The 16,252-nt window shown below is 39.4% G+C and overlaps 1 protein-coding gene across 1 annotated transcript in view; it reads right to left on the reverse strand.

The window, feature by feature from the left end:
* The window catches only part of TBCD (tubulin folding cofactor D), a 134,236-nt gene that overhangs the window by 15,566 nt on the left and 102,418 nt on the right, over positions 1–16,252 (reverse strand). Inside the window, exons 31-34 of the mRNA XM_082492341.1 lie at positions 10,894–10,977; positions 9,420–9,578; positions 8,114–8,252; positions 378–499 (exon numbers count right to left, since the gene is read on the reverse strand). Coding sequence (XP_082348467.1) covers positions 378–499; positions 8,114–8,252; positions 9,420–9,578; positions 10,894–10,977 — 504 coding nt within the window. The remainder of the gene's footprint in view (positions 1–377; positions 500–8,113; positions 8,253–9,419; positions 9,579–10,893; positions 10,978–16,252) is intronic.

Below are 16,252 nucleotides of genomic sequence, written 5' to 3' on the forward strand. Positions count from 1 at the left end.
AGACATTAATCACATTATGCAGAATGAGTCACCTCTAAAGAAAAATCTTCAAAAGAAAATTATACCTCAAGTATCTGTGAAAAAACAAAATGCAGACTGGACTACAATGAAAAGTGTGCAGCAATACACATTCCCCAATATTGCATTATATAAAAACTGGTGCTTATCACATTATGCCTTATATTAATCTACAGTAAATGCAAAGTACTCTACAGTCTCTCCTTTGTTATACATTTTACCAAAGGTACTGCTTTACCCAACAGCTGTATTAAAGCACATTTACATACTTCATCTAGGCATATTAAAAAAGATGCGCCATACATCTGACTTCAAACAATCCTGCCATTAAAGATAAAAAAGTGAAAGAAGAACATTACCGGTCATTCCGCAGGTTGTCCTCAAAGACCTTTAGCAACGTCTCGCAAAACCTCTCCATAGCACTGTAATCATTCTGGATTTTCTTCATGTAGTCAAAAAGGCTCTGGGCAGAGTATCTGAGCTACAATGGAAAGAACCTCAAATGAAGGCGCAGGGAACAAACTCTGCTGCACCACACAAAACCAGGGACTACACAGCATCACGCTTATCCCTCACTCCCTGCGGTGTACACCTGCACTGTGAACTTCCATCAGCAGCTGGGTGTAAAAATTCAGTAACAATATTTGACAGGAAGATGGCTATTTTACTTTCATTAATCCCTTTTCAAGGAAGGGGTTGGTTTTTTCCTTTTAAAGTTTTGCCATCATAGGAAAAAAGACCACATTAAAGGTTCATTATTTTCTTTCTCTCAAAATAAAACATCCCCAAACCGCTATGATTACCCTGCTTTACTTCAAATAATAATAATAATGTTATAGCTCTGAAAGTTAAAGAGTACACAAGAAGTTCAAGAGGTAATATTTATTAAACAAGCTGATGTAATTGAAAAATGCAGGCAAGCTCTCGGGCACACAGTGCAGGCCACACAAACCAACAGTAAACTCGGGTTAAGAATTAAAAACAACTCAGAAATAATGACTCCTGGTTTAACTTCATTATGTTAATCAGCCAGTTTAGAAAGACGGCAGAAGGAGGTTTAGTGTGTATGTTCCAGGCTCAGCTGGAAGCCATCCGTTTGGGTCAGGCCAGCTCTTCAATGTCCCAGGCCACGGCCTTCGCCCAGCCATGGTCCCTGCTGTGCCGGAGCTGCTGCGCTCAGGAGCCCAGCCCAAGCTGGCTTCTCCCCTCCCGGCCCTGCTCAGGCCCCGCCGGGAATCCAGGCCCTGCAGCAATGGCAGGGGCTCTGTGGGACCCCCCCTTTCCCGCAGGAGCCAGACCCCCAAGCAGGTACCGGTACACCCTTGCGCAGTAGGACAAGGGCTGCAAGAGGCTACGCAAACATCCCTACAAATGCTGAGTCTTCACTTCTGGGAGAGGTAGGAATTGTAGTTTCCAGGCTCATCTTTTAAAATATTAATTGACTTCCCTTGAGGACGAGAAGAAAAATTTGGAAATTTTTGTTACAGAAACTACCTCAAAGGAAAATATCTCATCAAGGATGAACAGCCTTCCAGTATCTGCTGGGTGCCTACAAGAAGGCTGGGGATGGACTTTGTACAAGGGCATGTAGTGACAGGACGAGGGGGAATGGCATCAAACTGGAAGAGGGCAGATTTAGATTAGATACCAGGAAGAAATTTTTCACTCTGAGGGTGGTGAGCCTCCGGCCCAGGTTGCCCCGAGAAGCTGTGGCTGCCCCATCCCTGGAGGGGTTGAAGGCCAGGTTGGACGGGGCTTGGAGCAACCTGGGCTGGGGGGAGGTGTCCCTGCCCATGCCACGGGGATTGGAACTAGATGATCTTCAAGGTCCCTTCCAACCTAAACCATTCTATGATTCTATAATCAGATTTCTGCATTTTCCTGACTCTGCTGTGAAGGACTACCAGTCCTGCTGGGACCCAGTCAAGTTGCTTAGGGAAAGGGGGGTGACAGTTCGGGGGTGTCCCCCTATAAGATACTGGGTTATAATGATGGGGGCTGTGGGAAGCGTAGCTGGGGCAGATCAGTTTTGAAGTACAAACTTCTTTCAGTTTTGGTTGCAAGTGTTAAATAATTTTCTGCTGAGTCAAGAGGGGGCTGTAAGCAGTAAGTAAGCCCATTCAGTTAGAGCAGCTTCTCTCTCTGAAGCTCATACAGAGCATTTTGACAGCTCATTCAAAGGTGTAATCAGTTCCCTCAGAAGATTGACCCTTTTATCACGAAAAAAAAAAAAATCACTATGAGAAGTGTCACAATTGCCCTCCTGAAAGCAAAAGAGAGGAATCTCTATTTAAACATTTTATCTAATTTAATTTTTGTATCAGCAACATTTATGGGTGCATCAGCACAGAATAACAATAAACATTTTAGCCTTGAATCAAAATTTTGAACTAGTTTTCAAAAGCTTTAACCTACTTATAAACAACACGGCACAGCAATCCATACTACATGGAAAGTAGCACAGTCTATTCTAACCATTTGTTCTATAGTGAAACATACTGGGCAACACAGAAGCAGAAACATTTCTTTAAAAGGGTCAAGCACTTTAAAGAAATTATTTACTTATTCTGCATTTCAAAATGATAGTCAAATCTCAGTAAAAATTGTTTAAACACTTGTAAAAGCCAGCTATACTAAACTGAAATGCTAAATTGAACCGAGCGTGGATCTGTCATATGCCAAAAGTAACGCTGGTTTGTTTCCCTGTATGCTGGGTATAAACTATACCGTTACACTGAAAGGTCTTTTACACAATAGACAATTGTAAGGAAGACAGATTTCCTGAAAATTTTAAAACCTGCTTAATTATTGTACACTACCCTTTAAAACAATCTGTGCATTTAAGACCATTACAAATAAAGAAGGAATATTTTGTCTTGATATCTTACACCAGCAGAGATTAATTATAAGCAGAAGAAAAGTTACATCCAAGTCAAGTGTCAGGAAAGGTCTTAAAACGCTTACGGTTAACCATGTAATTTTCTCTCCTATTTCTTTTGGTTTTAAACTACCTTGCAGATCTCACACGGTTTTTTGAAGAAAGCTTAATTTCTCAATGCTTTTCCTGCAGATTCATATGATTGAAAAGGCAAGAACAGGCATGAAAGAAAAGGGCAAGCATAGCTACACGTTGGATGTTCCAAAGCTGCACAAAACCAAGACAGAGTAGCAAGATAATCAGAAAAAACTTCATTAGCAAGTAATTAAACAATACAAAAACACAGGTGTGGAAAAGCCATCACGTAACTGCGTGGGAGATATAAAAATGGAGCATTTTCCAAATAGGTAGTGTAGACCATGCGAACTTTACTGGAATACACTCCAACATAACAAGGTAGCATTACATGAAGAGGTTAAATTCATATTTCCTTCTCAGGTGAAAACTCCTTTTCTCCCAGATAACCTATGAGGGCAACATCTGAGCTATAACCTTAACTGCTCGTGAGTATTTGCAGAGAAGAGCATTTCCAAATCTCTTCCTCATCTATGCAGAACACAGAATTCACACTATATCAAGTGCGTGATATTTAGTGATTTGCCTTTCCCTGGGGTTGCATGAGGACTGGGAAAGGAAATTAGGAGGTTAATGGGTTGGAACAGGGACAACTTTAGACAAGAATTTCAGAGGAGGCCTGAGAATAGCCTTGTTCTTATAAAACACAGTAAAAATGGGGTTTGCCGAGGCTTGACCCTCCCATCATTGAAGCCCACAGTAGACGCTTCAGTGATAGGCAATGCAGGATAAAGGGAACAGTGTTCAAAGGGACCGTTCACCTGACGATAAAATTAATGTCCTAAGGATTTTACCTCCTGAACCAGGGGAGAGGCACGAGGAAGCGTAGCTACAGCAACAGGAAAAGGCAATTACAGCATGGCTTATAAATAAGGTGTGAAACCTTCATGAAATTGTTTTCTAGTCATCTTGTTGCAAATCTGAAGTACAATACTCGAGGCAACAAGTGAGACTGATATGGCCAAAAGAAAATAACTTAGGCATCCAGTTTGTAACAGCGCATTCAAAACCTCAGCTACCCATCAGCTATAAAGATGCCCAATGTGCATAAGGACTCTAATTCTTACAGTGCAGTACTATCTTGGAGAGACCAGATAAAAAAAAGCCAGTGGGGTGTGATGAGAAAGGAAGAGCCTGTACTGAAGATGTTCAGCAGATCGACACGGCTGTCAGTGTCCCATCTAACCAGTCTCCTCGAAGCCCCAGGTATGTTAACAGAACTCAGTCATCTGCACCTAACGCACCACAAATGGAAGCCAAGTGAGTAACTACTGGGAAAGCCCAGACAAAATCAGATGTACAGATAATTACTAAAGGCTCCTCTTTTCATAGCAGCATTTCAACAGAAAAAGACCCACTCACAGAGTCAGAACATTCCTGTAACACGTGCAGAAGAAACCACGTTACGCTCAGTAAGTAACACTGGTTTTGGATCATTTCTAACCCCGACAAATTTACAGCACTGGAGTGGCAGTAGCCTATTTTTCTAGTAACTTCAGAAAAAAATGCATATCATGTACATTTTAGCACATGTGAAACCATGTCTCCCTTGTTTTACTTGCAACACTCCTTTTAATAAATCAAAACTTTGGAGGCCAGTAACTAAAGTCTGATATTTTACAATAAGTAGGAATAAAATAAGTCACACTGTTTTTTTCTTAAAAAAAAAAAAAAAAAAAAAAGACAGAAATTATTCTCAAATGTACTTTGCTCTAGAATTGTCAACCAAGAAAACTGGACTTGGGGCCTGTTCCTTCAACCCAAATATAGATTAATTTGCATACAATTCATCACAGTAACCAGATGTTTTAGAACATCATCTACGAACATCCCAAAACCTTCATTCGTAAGAGCTAACACAGCTGTTCAAAGCCCAGTATTTTCTCCAAACAGTACATACGGTCACAAACATAACTGGCATACAATGAGTCCATTTTGAGGAAAGTAAAACATAAACTGCATCATGTACTTGGCACACACATAACATTAACATCCATACGCCATAGATGGGCTTTATTTTGTCAGGTGCTTTAACACGCATATGCATTCATCCCATCGATTTGGAACTGGCTATTCCAATTGCCACAGACCTGTGGCATCTTATGCTGGAATCCCAGTATACCAGCCTAGGAGAAAACTTTTAATTTCCAAATAGGTTGCCTTTTTTTTTTTTTCTTTCTCCTTTAATGTTTTACTTAATATTTCTGTAACATTTTAGAACGTCATTTTCACTCTTTGTGGGGGGAGAGGAATCACAGGACATTCTGTGCCTTAACAAAATTTTAAATGTGGTGTAGTTGAACAATCATGAAATTATACCAAAATTATATCCTGACCGCTGAAACTACAGGGTTTGTGAGCTGGAGAAAGAACACCATTGTATAGTTCTGATCTCCATATACTGAGAGGATTTTTTATGCAGCCATAAGAAATATGCATCATTGTGGGCCAGATATATAATTAAAAGATTCTTTTACACAGAGAAAGTGCCCTTTGAACCCAGGCCATGTTGCAGAATGCCAAATCCCAGAGGGAATGACATCTTCTGGTTTTCCAGATTACTTCAAATGCTTGAGTTACAATTCTTTCAGCAACCACCCTGCCACCAAAATGCTTCTGAGATACCCCACACTGCTTGTTTCAGAAAATCTCTTTAAAAAGCTAACCAAAGAACTCCTCTTGCTAAATATACTGCAGAGCAATTTTAACTATGGAAAAATAGCCACTGACCACTGAATTACAATAGAGCCTTTCTCCTACTAATTCCCCAAGATTATTTAAAGACAAATCGACATTTGAACTCAGATTATCTAGCAGCGTACGACAATCTTCTTTCTAACTTCTGTGTCCGTGCGTGTATGTGCGTATATATTTTTTAAGTGAGAGAAGGAAGAAAGGAGAGATCACAAGAGCACACACAGCTTACTGCAAGAACACATATCTGAATAATCTTTTTCCTTTATCCAAGATATTAACAATCTGCTTCTGTCATATGGTTTTAATAGGAAAACTTCTTAAAATTTTCTATTAATGTTTGAAATCAGTCCCTGGATATTTAGTAAAGAACACTACAGGCTTTGATAGAATTGTTTGAAACGCAAGTCATTATAAGACACATAAATTACAATTTATGTATCACATTTTAAATATTAAATGTAATTCACCACACACTGTATAATCCCAAGTTTAAGTACCCTATCCTTTGAGCCTCCCTTGCACTTCTATCTGGCTCGAAAGAGAATTAGGTCATCTTCTTTCTAAAGCCAAAGCCCTTGAGAATATTTTAACTGGAACAAGCCTTTAGTGTTAAAGGAAAATGCAGGGTCACAGAAAGTTAACTTTTCAAAATCGTATTTTGAAAACAGTACAGAAGGTTTCCCTTAAAAATACTGGCAGATGGCAACAAGGGAATGAAGCTAGAAGTAACTGAACTGTTTACATTTTTCAAAACCAAGCACAACCAGAACTTTTTTAAACAAAGAAAAAAATTATATTAAAATATTGAATAAGAATTTTCCTCTGACCTTAGTCAGCAGTCAGAATGTCTGTTCCTTCACAACTTTCCTCCCTTTTTTATACTTATATGAATAATTTTGGTTTTGGTGGAGCCTCCTGTAATTAACTGTGTTTGACCAAAAGCTGAATTTCATGTGCATGTCTGCTATTAACAAAATCTGTTAAGAGTTACATTGTCTATCCGATAATTATTGTCACAAACCAATAAGCATATGTTTTCAAAGTTTTAAAATAGCCATTGCTATATAATTAGATGCTATTTTAGAAACATTAGAGTTCTCAAAATTGGTTTAAATACACGAGACTGCACAGACATCAAACGCTCAGCTACACCAAACTCAAAGGCATATGGCCATCTCTGGCTCACAAGCGCAGAACCTGTGGCACCAGGCAAACCCATCACTTGGGCATATTCTGAACAGCTCATGGTAAGACTGAGAAGTGGAAGTGGAAGCCATGGGAGACAAGCTCGGAATGATTACCTCCTTCCTTCTGTGAACCCAGCAGGAGCTGCTCCCTCTACAAAAAAACTGCACTGTCTGACACCTACCACTATTCTACCAGCTTTCTTAATTAGACACAGCAATCTTAATTAGAAATACTCTTAAACACTGTTGGGGCGCTGACTCATGACCTCCTTCTTCTGTTACAGGACCACTGCAATTTAAAGATTTAACTGACAGTCCAGAACATTCTGTTACTGGTCTGATACGTCTCTGCAGTGTCACGCTGAATCTCCTATGGAACTGTGTCCTAACTCCAAGAGTTGTTTTCATATATGTTACATCTTTTGCTACATGAAATAACATAAAAGTTAGAAGCCAAATACCTTGATACCAAGAATTCTGAAACTAGTATGAAAAGCTGGAACATATGGACAGAAGGATAGACAAAAATTATGATACTGGCAGCATAACAGTCTACCAAAACCAGTGATAAAGGCACTGTAGAATGAAATAGAGATTGCAAAGCTCAGAGGATTCGGACAAACATTTGAATGATATTTCTTTGTAATGTAACTTTTAGTATCTCTTTGGTACTTTTTAAGAAAGTGTATCAAATTAACTACAACAACAAAAGGAACATACTATTAACACATATTGATGACTAATAGTTACCTTGCATCAAGTCACAAATGAAAACAGGAATTCACCTCATTTAAAACGAGCAGTCAACTTTGCATTTAGCCACAACATTTAGCAAGCTGAACAGCTCTTCCTCCATTAACAGCTTGGAAAGGTGAGCAAATAAACATATGAGTTGATTGCGCCAACAGACTCCAACTCTCCCCCTCTATCAGGCAAGGAAATGAGAAACAAAGTGTCCTTACCCCTTGTTTCCTGCATGCTCAGTATGTGAAGAAAATGATACTTTTAAAGATGAAAAATATAAAGCCCATCAGGTTTAAAAGTATGACTTGATTTCTTTTAAAATCTTACATCTGAAATTCTCATAGAAAAAAAACTATCTGCAATATCCATTGTAACAGACTAAACGCTTTAGTCAACAATTTTATCAGGTAAATGTGTTCTCCTCCCAACCAGAAAAGCCACTCTGCTTTCTTACCGTTGTCTCCGTTAATCCACCAACAGACACCGAGAGACCCAAAAGCACATAGTATTGGTATGTTGGCAAACCCAAAAGCTGGGTGATTCGAGGGAAAGCTTCTGATGCGGCATTCCAGTTTAGAGTCTCTTTCTCTGACCTGGGGAAAGCGGAAGGAAAAAAATAATCTTTTGTGTGCACTGTCTTTCTTCTCCATACATTCATTCCTGTGCTAGCCCCTCATCCTCAAGCAGCACGTCAGTGAAGAAAGTCTCTGAATTACCTAAGCATCAACTTAATCATTGCTTTTTAAGCATATGGGGAAAATACAAATCAAAACTTCAGCCGCTGACAGTAAAGTGAAGCAACCTTGAAGTCCTTGTTCTGATTCAGATAAGGGATTTAAACCAGTTTCCTTTTCACATGTACTTTTCTCTACACCAAGAAAACGAGTTCTCCTTCTTGCGTTCCATTCCCAGTTCTCTCCCACCAACAGCTGGTCAACAACTGACACTAAGACAGACTCATCCCAGGAAGGGCTGACACACACACACACACCACCACAGAACAATCAGCAGCCGAGCAGACAGAGCACTTTTTGTGTTACAGGAGGTTGAGATTCTGCTGAACAAACAGAATGGGGACACAATGTTGGACGTTCCCCATCCCAATCAGGTGTTAATAATCACCAGTGAGGAATGAGTCACTTTCACTCCTCCTTTAATTAGAAATTCCATCTTGGAAAACTACTGCAAATAGAGCTTGGTTAAAATAATACAATTCATTAAAAATTATCATTATGATCAATCAATGTTTTCCAGTTGGGGGAAAAAAAATAATCAAGAAGGGGTACTGCCAATAAATTCCAACTCTCACATTATGAAGAGAAAATGAAATTATAAACCAGCTATTTCATAAACAGAAGGATTACCGAAACACAGCTCCCAGCAGTTCTGTTTTACCAATGGTCTCCCATCTACTACTGACATGATCTCTACCACCATCACGAAATTGGCCAATGGGTTCAGAAATTATTGGGGTTGATCCAGAGAAAGACGCATGCTGCATGACCATATAAGACCTATCCCCTTAGGAAACTATGGTTTTAACAGGAACTCATACTATAAATTCTTCTTTTGCATATTTTATATGTTTGCATATTCAGTGGACACTTCAATGAAATTTTGACAAACAGCACCAAATATTCCTCCATACACGTATTAGGCATTTGGGGACAGAAATTACATCAGGTTGCTTGTGTTAGGTGTAACTGTGTGCACGTATCTCTTACTTTCATTGGTTTAGGATACCTTTTTCAATATATTACCTTGGAAATATCCTCTCTAGCTCTTCTCGATGAGGTACGTGTGGAACTGGAGGATGGTCAAAATGTAAAAGAGTAAGGAACACCGATCCTGCATGAGCTCGAAATTTATCTATTTTCTCAGCCGACTGTTGAGCCAGCCAGCACATAATCTGTTTGCAGCTACAAACAAGAAAACAATTAATCACATAATTTAATCAGTAGTATGGAAGTATTCTGGTTTAAGTCTTCATAATGAACGTACAAGTGATTTAAGACATCAGCATGGTGACAGAATCTTTTGTATTCCATAGATCACTCAAAAACCATCATGACATTAATATTATACAGTACTTGATATTCACATACCACCTTTCATCCAAAAAGATGTGAAGGTACTTTATGGTTCGGATGAACTGCTGCATTTCAGATGGAAATAGAGCAGGAACCTTGAGAAAAGTACATTTTCAAGTAGAAAACTGCACACGTAGCAGAGGACAAGGTCTATCCCAAATCTCATATATCCCCAAATTAATCACTTCTTCCACTCTGGTTAACTTTTAACAATATCCTATTTTTCCTACGTTCGTAACTAAATTCTCAGCTACAACGCTGTGTTCCACAAGGGCCTTTACACCTTCAGAAAGGACAACTAATGATAGTAAAACCAGCTAGAATTCCTTCAGGTACAGCAAGACCCAGAATATTTGGAAAATGTGATCCAGCTGGCAGGAATGCTTTTCCAAGTTTCATGTGAATAACCTATGGCTGCAATAGACCAACAGAAGGAAGCCCCTGGACAATGGGCACTAGTTGAATGGTATATTACTACAGAATCTAGTATATTCCCTCTAAGTGTCCTTCAAAGTTTGGGTTTTGTTAAATTAAAAAAAGAAATCATGTATATATTCAGGTAACCATTGGGCAAGCTCTGTCCACAAACCAACACCATTATAAGGAAAGTTTTGCTGCAGCTCAAGCTGCAGCAAAGTATTATTTTTTTATTTTTGTTTTTACTATTAGGAGTACTGCATCATGAAATTAAAAATCAGAAGCTCAGTGTAAATTGTCTTTTTCTGTATTTCCTTACAAATAATTCTGCAAAGAAGACAGAAATGAATGCAAACTCATCTCTGCATTTTACCACATTCCAAATTCATGACGCAATGCTCTGGATAAGTGGGCAGGTTTGCTTTCTATTTAAGCGAACAACACTGGTAAGCTCCACAGAGGCGGCAAGTGTAGACCAAATCTCACAGATGCGCTGTATCTCAAAGGTGTGACTGCCACCCAGTTTTTCTTAGTAAGGTTAGTCTCTCTGAAAAAGACATACAGTATTCTCAGCATCTATATGGGTATAAGCTTGATGTACTTCTGTCAAAAGTTCTGTCACACCCAAGAAAGTAGGAAGTATAAAATAAATATATAAACAATGCTTTCTTGTTTGGACTGGATTGTAGTTATAAGAGATAATACAAAAATAGTACAAGTAACATACATGTTGGCATTAATTAACTCCGCTTCATTCTGAACCAGCAGAAGCGTCACTTCCATTAAACTTGTCATAGCAGCTTCACGTACCCTGTTGAAACAGAAATGCGTTAGAGTAGTTACATCAGTATTTGTTTAAATAAGTACATCAACAGTTAAGTTAGACACTGGCAAAAATTCAAAATAATGAAAGCATTGACCACTGAGAGCAGCTATCATATTTTGGGGAGGAAGAAGAGTGTATACAGCTGTACCCCACTCAGTGAAGCGAAGCCCACATTGCACTGAGGGTACAACAGTCATCCAAGTTTCCAGGCAAGCACCCTGCCTCACCATCCTCTTTTTTTTTATTCCAGCTAGATGTCGTCAGGTTTATTCTTTATTTTAAGAAGATGAAAATTGATAATGATTAGTAACATTTAGCATGCAAGCAGATATATTTAAACCCAAGTGCTTTGTGTTCTTCAAGGCAGCATCATCTAAAAAGGCCAACCCACATTTCAATGTTAAGATATTTAAGAACTGTTAAAAGCGTCATGTTCTCATAAATTTTCAAGCTTAATACTTCCAACATTCAAATAGTATTGCGACTCAGAATAGCTTAAATCTCTATGCCAAATAATAGTTTTATGAAAAAGATTAGCTAAAGTAACACTAAGTTGTGCTCGAAGTGCATCTTATCTATATGGTGAAGATTTTCTGCCTTCACAATGTCTAAATGTCTAAGTATAATAGCAATATAAAAAAAAAAAGACAAAGAACATAACTTCAATCAAAACCCAAAAATCAATACACTTGTTTTAAACTACATGCCTTGTCACAACCTAAGTTGCTAAAAGCAGTTTCTTTCTTAATATATGGGCAGTACCATGGCAGATCCTCAGCAGGTTACATGATCCTGCAGAAGACCAGGACCAACACATTCATTACGTTAGTCACCCATGGAAATGTCATCCTTTCTCAGTAATTTTTTTTTTTTTTTTAAATCAAAATATTGTAAAGGGTACACCTGCATACCATAAAAAGACACACTTCTGCTGCTGATTTCCAAAACAAGCTGAAAATAGTTGCCTATGCAATCTAAAACTAGGTGGGACATTTGTCATAATGGTAAAAAAGGTAAATTACATCATTTTTTCCTAAGTAGTTTAATATAAGTTTGGCAATCTTTCATCAAAGGATGCTTTCCTACTTTTTCATATAGTATCTGACTATTAGATATTCACGTCTAACACCTGTAGACAGATTGGACAAGTCCCAGCAAACAATCCGTCAAAAGAAACATAAAGTTTGCATATGGAAAGTAAAGTTGCTTAAACTTTCCCACAATTCCATTAAACAAAGACAAAAATTACACACCAAAGAAAAGGTCTCTCCAGAGAAATGGCAATTCTCCCCATATCTTTCCATCTTAGTCAATGGTTTAAGAGAAACAGAATGATAACACTTTCATATTTGAGAGGCCACAAAAGTATTCAGCAGTTTGCTATGAGAAAGGAATCCCCTTCCCCCTTTAATTTACATGTTTCTTGACTTGATTTTGGCTGGCGTTGCCAAAGTAGCTTAAAAGGAGTCTGGTGCTCAAAAAACATTTGAATTTTAACGGATTTGCGGAATTTAATTTCCTCAGGATTTCTTTGAAAATTTCCACTTTGTAGAGTTTAGTTTTCTTTTTAAACTAAGACATAGAAGGATAAACAATGGGTATAGGAGGAACTTAAGTGAGAGCTGTCAGATGTGGAAGTTAACTTGAATACCTAATTATACTTAGCCAGGTTCTTATCTACTTCAGTATCTCGTCTAATTTTGAAAGCAAAAACCTTCGTACCTCTTCCCTTTCTCTGACTCCCCACCCAACATGGTTGCTCCTACATTTTCTTTCAGCTACACCCGTGTCTCGCTTGCATTACTACATTCTCTGAGCAGGAGACCCATTCACCTCCTTCTTGCTTCTCTGACAGCTGAGGAAGGAGAGGGAAAGCCAAGCTCCTTCTTTCCTTGAGCAAGCTGGAATGACCTGCTCTTGATCCTTACCAGTTTGCATCCTTGTTTCCCCTTCTAAGTTTGAGATGTCAAGCACACCTACTTTTCTGATTTCTGTGTTATTATTTCCCTGCCGTATGACAATTTAAACAACCAGTACTGAAGGCTGAGGTATCATTGTACAAACCAAGAAAAATACAAACACACAAACATTAACTCAGGCTGATAAGAGTAGTCTGGATTATTTGTCCTGTGTACTTTTCCAGCACATTTGTAAGTACTGTAGTGAAGTATCTAAAGGATGAAGGCTAGTCAATTAAAAATGCATGCCAAACCCAATACTATGGCACAAATGATCTTTCTTCTACTTCGCGCTGCAGAACTTACACTTCACATTCTGTTCAAAGACTGAGTAGTTGTAACTAACTATTGCAACTCACACTGGAACTGATGAGATCTCAGTGACTGATGATCACTTGGCAGAGCACACGCATTGAAGTTTGACAGCAGTATAAACCACCCGATGATCACCGGCAATGAAAAACTCTAGCATGATACGTGTTGCACAAAACAAGCACAATCACAACTTTTCTTCCTACATAATAGTTGGTTATCAGGCATGTTACAGTAGCTCCCATTCCTCATGGTAATTACAAATGTACTTCACAGCACCTGCCCTTGTGTTCAAGATATCTAATAATCAATTCTTAAGAGAAGAATGCCACTGTAATTAACGTTTTTCTTTTATTAAAGCAAACCTGGGGCTTCCAAATAGAATACCAACACTAAAGTGAAGAGCGAGGAGGACAGAATTCTAAACCAGGCATAACCACAAATGTAAGCCTAAACAAAAAGTTTCCCAAACTCACACAACGCATACTTGGCATCATGTATTATCATACCGGATTTGAACAGGGATCAGCATGCTATGCATGGCTGCTGAAGCTGAATACAGCCAATGCTCCAGAACTGGACTGTTTTGCTTGCAGCAGGGAGGAGGAAGCAAGCAAGTGACTGAGACTGTTTTGGCCACAGAAAGAAGTATGACGAGCAAGGAGGAGCGCACACCCTCCCCTGTGAGGTACAGCTAACATCTCACCCATTGCAGCCTTCCCAAGTCAGCATTTACCCTCACAGGTCACAACCATCATCTGTGAGGTCTGCCATCTTTGCTACAGCCACAACAGATCCAGTTTGGAGCCTTTCATTTCAGTAGTCCTCCAGCCCTCCTCACCTCTTGAGTCTCAGCTGCCAGTTACATCATAGTAGATGCCATTCAATTAAATTAAAAGGAAATTACGTTTCATGTTCATATATTACTGTTGAAAACACTCTTCAAAGAAGAGGACAGTGACTGAAAGAATGTCTAAACCAGTTATTTCATACAAACACTCTGCCAGGATATGATTGAAACTAAACACCAAAGCCCTTCATGTGAGTCAGCACTGTTAGAAGCACAAGAGCTTCTTCAATGAACTGGGAAAATAAGGACACCTTTTCAACCACCAAAATATTTCATACCAGTACTTTTCAGGCACTCCCCCTTTCCTGCCTGGAATGTAATAAAAGTATAGCCAGATACTAGATCTGAACGATCAACAGATTGTTAATTTACAATCCCGAACACGCATCTCTCTATTCTGAGATGCTTCATATCGTTGCCAGACAGGTCAAATATATATTACCGTGTCATTACCATACTATACACACAGTATTACCCATACTGTTCAACAGGGCTGATAAATTATGTACAGAATACTATCTAAAAGCAACATATACCTGCATATTTTCAAATTAAAATTATGGATTAAGACAGTAAAGTTAAGAAGTCATTGTCAAAAACAGCGTTTTACTCAAAATCAATTTCCACCAGCTAACAGACAACTAAAATTAATTACATCCATTACTTAGCTTATGGCTTCTCTATCCAGTTGGTGTCCAGTGACGAGTGGTGTCCCCCAGGGATCGGTGCTGGGGCCCGTTCTCTTTAATATCTTTATCAACGATCTGGATGAGGGGATCGAGTGCTCCCTCAGTAAGTTCGCAGACGACACTAAACTGGGGGGGCGTGTTGATCTGCTTGAGGGTAGATTGGCTCTGCAGAGGGATCTGGACAGGCTGGACAGATGGGCTGAGGCCAATGGTATGAGGTTCAACAAGGCCAAGTGTCGGGTCCTGCACTTGGGTCACAACAACCCCATGCAGCGCTACAGACTGGGGGCGGAGTGGCTCGAAAGCTGCCTGGCAGAAAAGGACCTGGGGGTGTTGGTGGACAACCGGCTGAGCATGAGCCAGCAGTGTGCCCAGGCAGCCAAGAAGGCCAACACCATCCTGGCCTGCATCAGGAATAGTGTGGTGAGCCGGACTAGGGAAGTAATCATCCCCCTGTACTCGGCACTGGTGAGGCCTCACCTCGAGTACTGTGTTCAGTTTTGGGCCCCTCACTACAAGAAGGACATTGAGGTGTTGGAGCGTGTCCAGAGAAGGGCTACAAAGCTGGTGAAGGGTCTGGAGGACAAACCTTATGAGGAACGACTGAGGGATCTGGGGTTGTTTAGCCTGGAGAAGAGGAGGCTGAGGGGAGACCTTATCACCCTCTACAACTACCTGAAAGGAGGTTTTAGAGAGATGGGAGCTGACCTCTTCTCCCTGGTGACAAGTGATAGGACAAGAGGAAATGGGTTCAAGTTATGTCAGGGCAGGTTTAGATTAGATGTTAGGAAGCATTTTTTCACTGAAAGGGTTATTAAACATTGGAATAAGCTGCCCAGAGAGGTGGTGGATTCACCATCCCTGGAGGTGTTTAAGAAAAGGGTAGATGAGGTGCTTAGGGACATGGTTTAGGAGTGGTGGTGTTTTTATCAGGGTAGGTTAATGGTTGGACTTGATGATCTTAAAGGTCCCTTCCAACCTCACTGATTCTATGATTCTATGATTCTATACAAGGATTAAGTGTTACTGCTCTGAGCTGTCTACATCGCAGCAAAATTGTCATATATTTTAAATCCACAGACACTAGACTTATTCCTGAATTTATTACTTTTTATTAACAAGTACTATTTCAGGTTGGGCATATTTGTACTGCATAAATACATGCAGAAAAGTACCCTGACAAGAGAGCCTCTATGTTTCCTTAGTACTCACTTGATCTCTAAGATCCATTTTTCACATGGTTTTCTCACCCTGTAACTACCTTGCAGAATTCTACAGGATGAAGTGAGTAACATGAAATCTTCATTGCTGCTCTGTCTACCACATTCAAAGATTTCAGGAATGTCCAATCGGTAAGTGATGTTACATCCCCAATTACAACTTCTTCAGAAATTAAACACAAACACCAAAGAAGGACATAAGTCTATAGTGCTTTGGTTCATCAGTTTAGA

This window comes from Vanellus vanellus, assembly GCF_965231255.1.
Source record: "Vanellus vanellus genome assembly, chromosome: 17".
NCBI classification, from domain to species: domain Eukaryota; kingdom Metazoa; phylum Chordata; class Aves; order Charadriiformes; family Charadriidae; genus Vanellus; species Vanellus vanellus.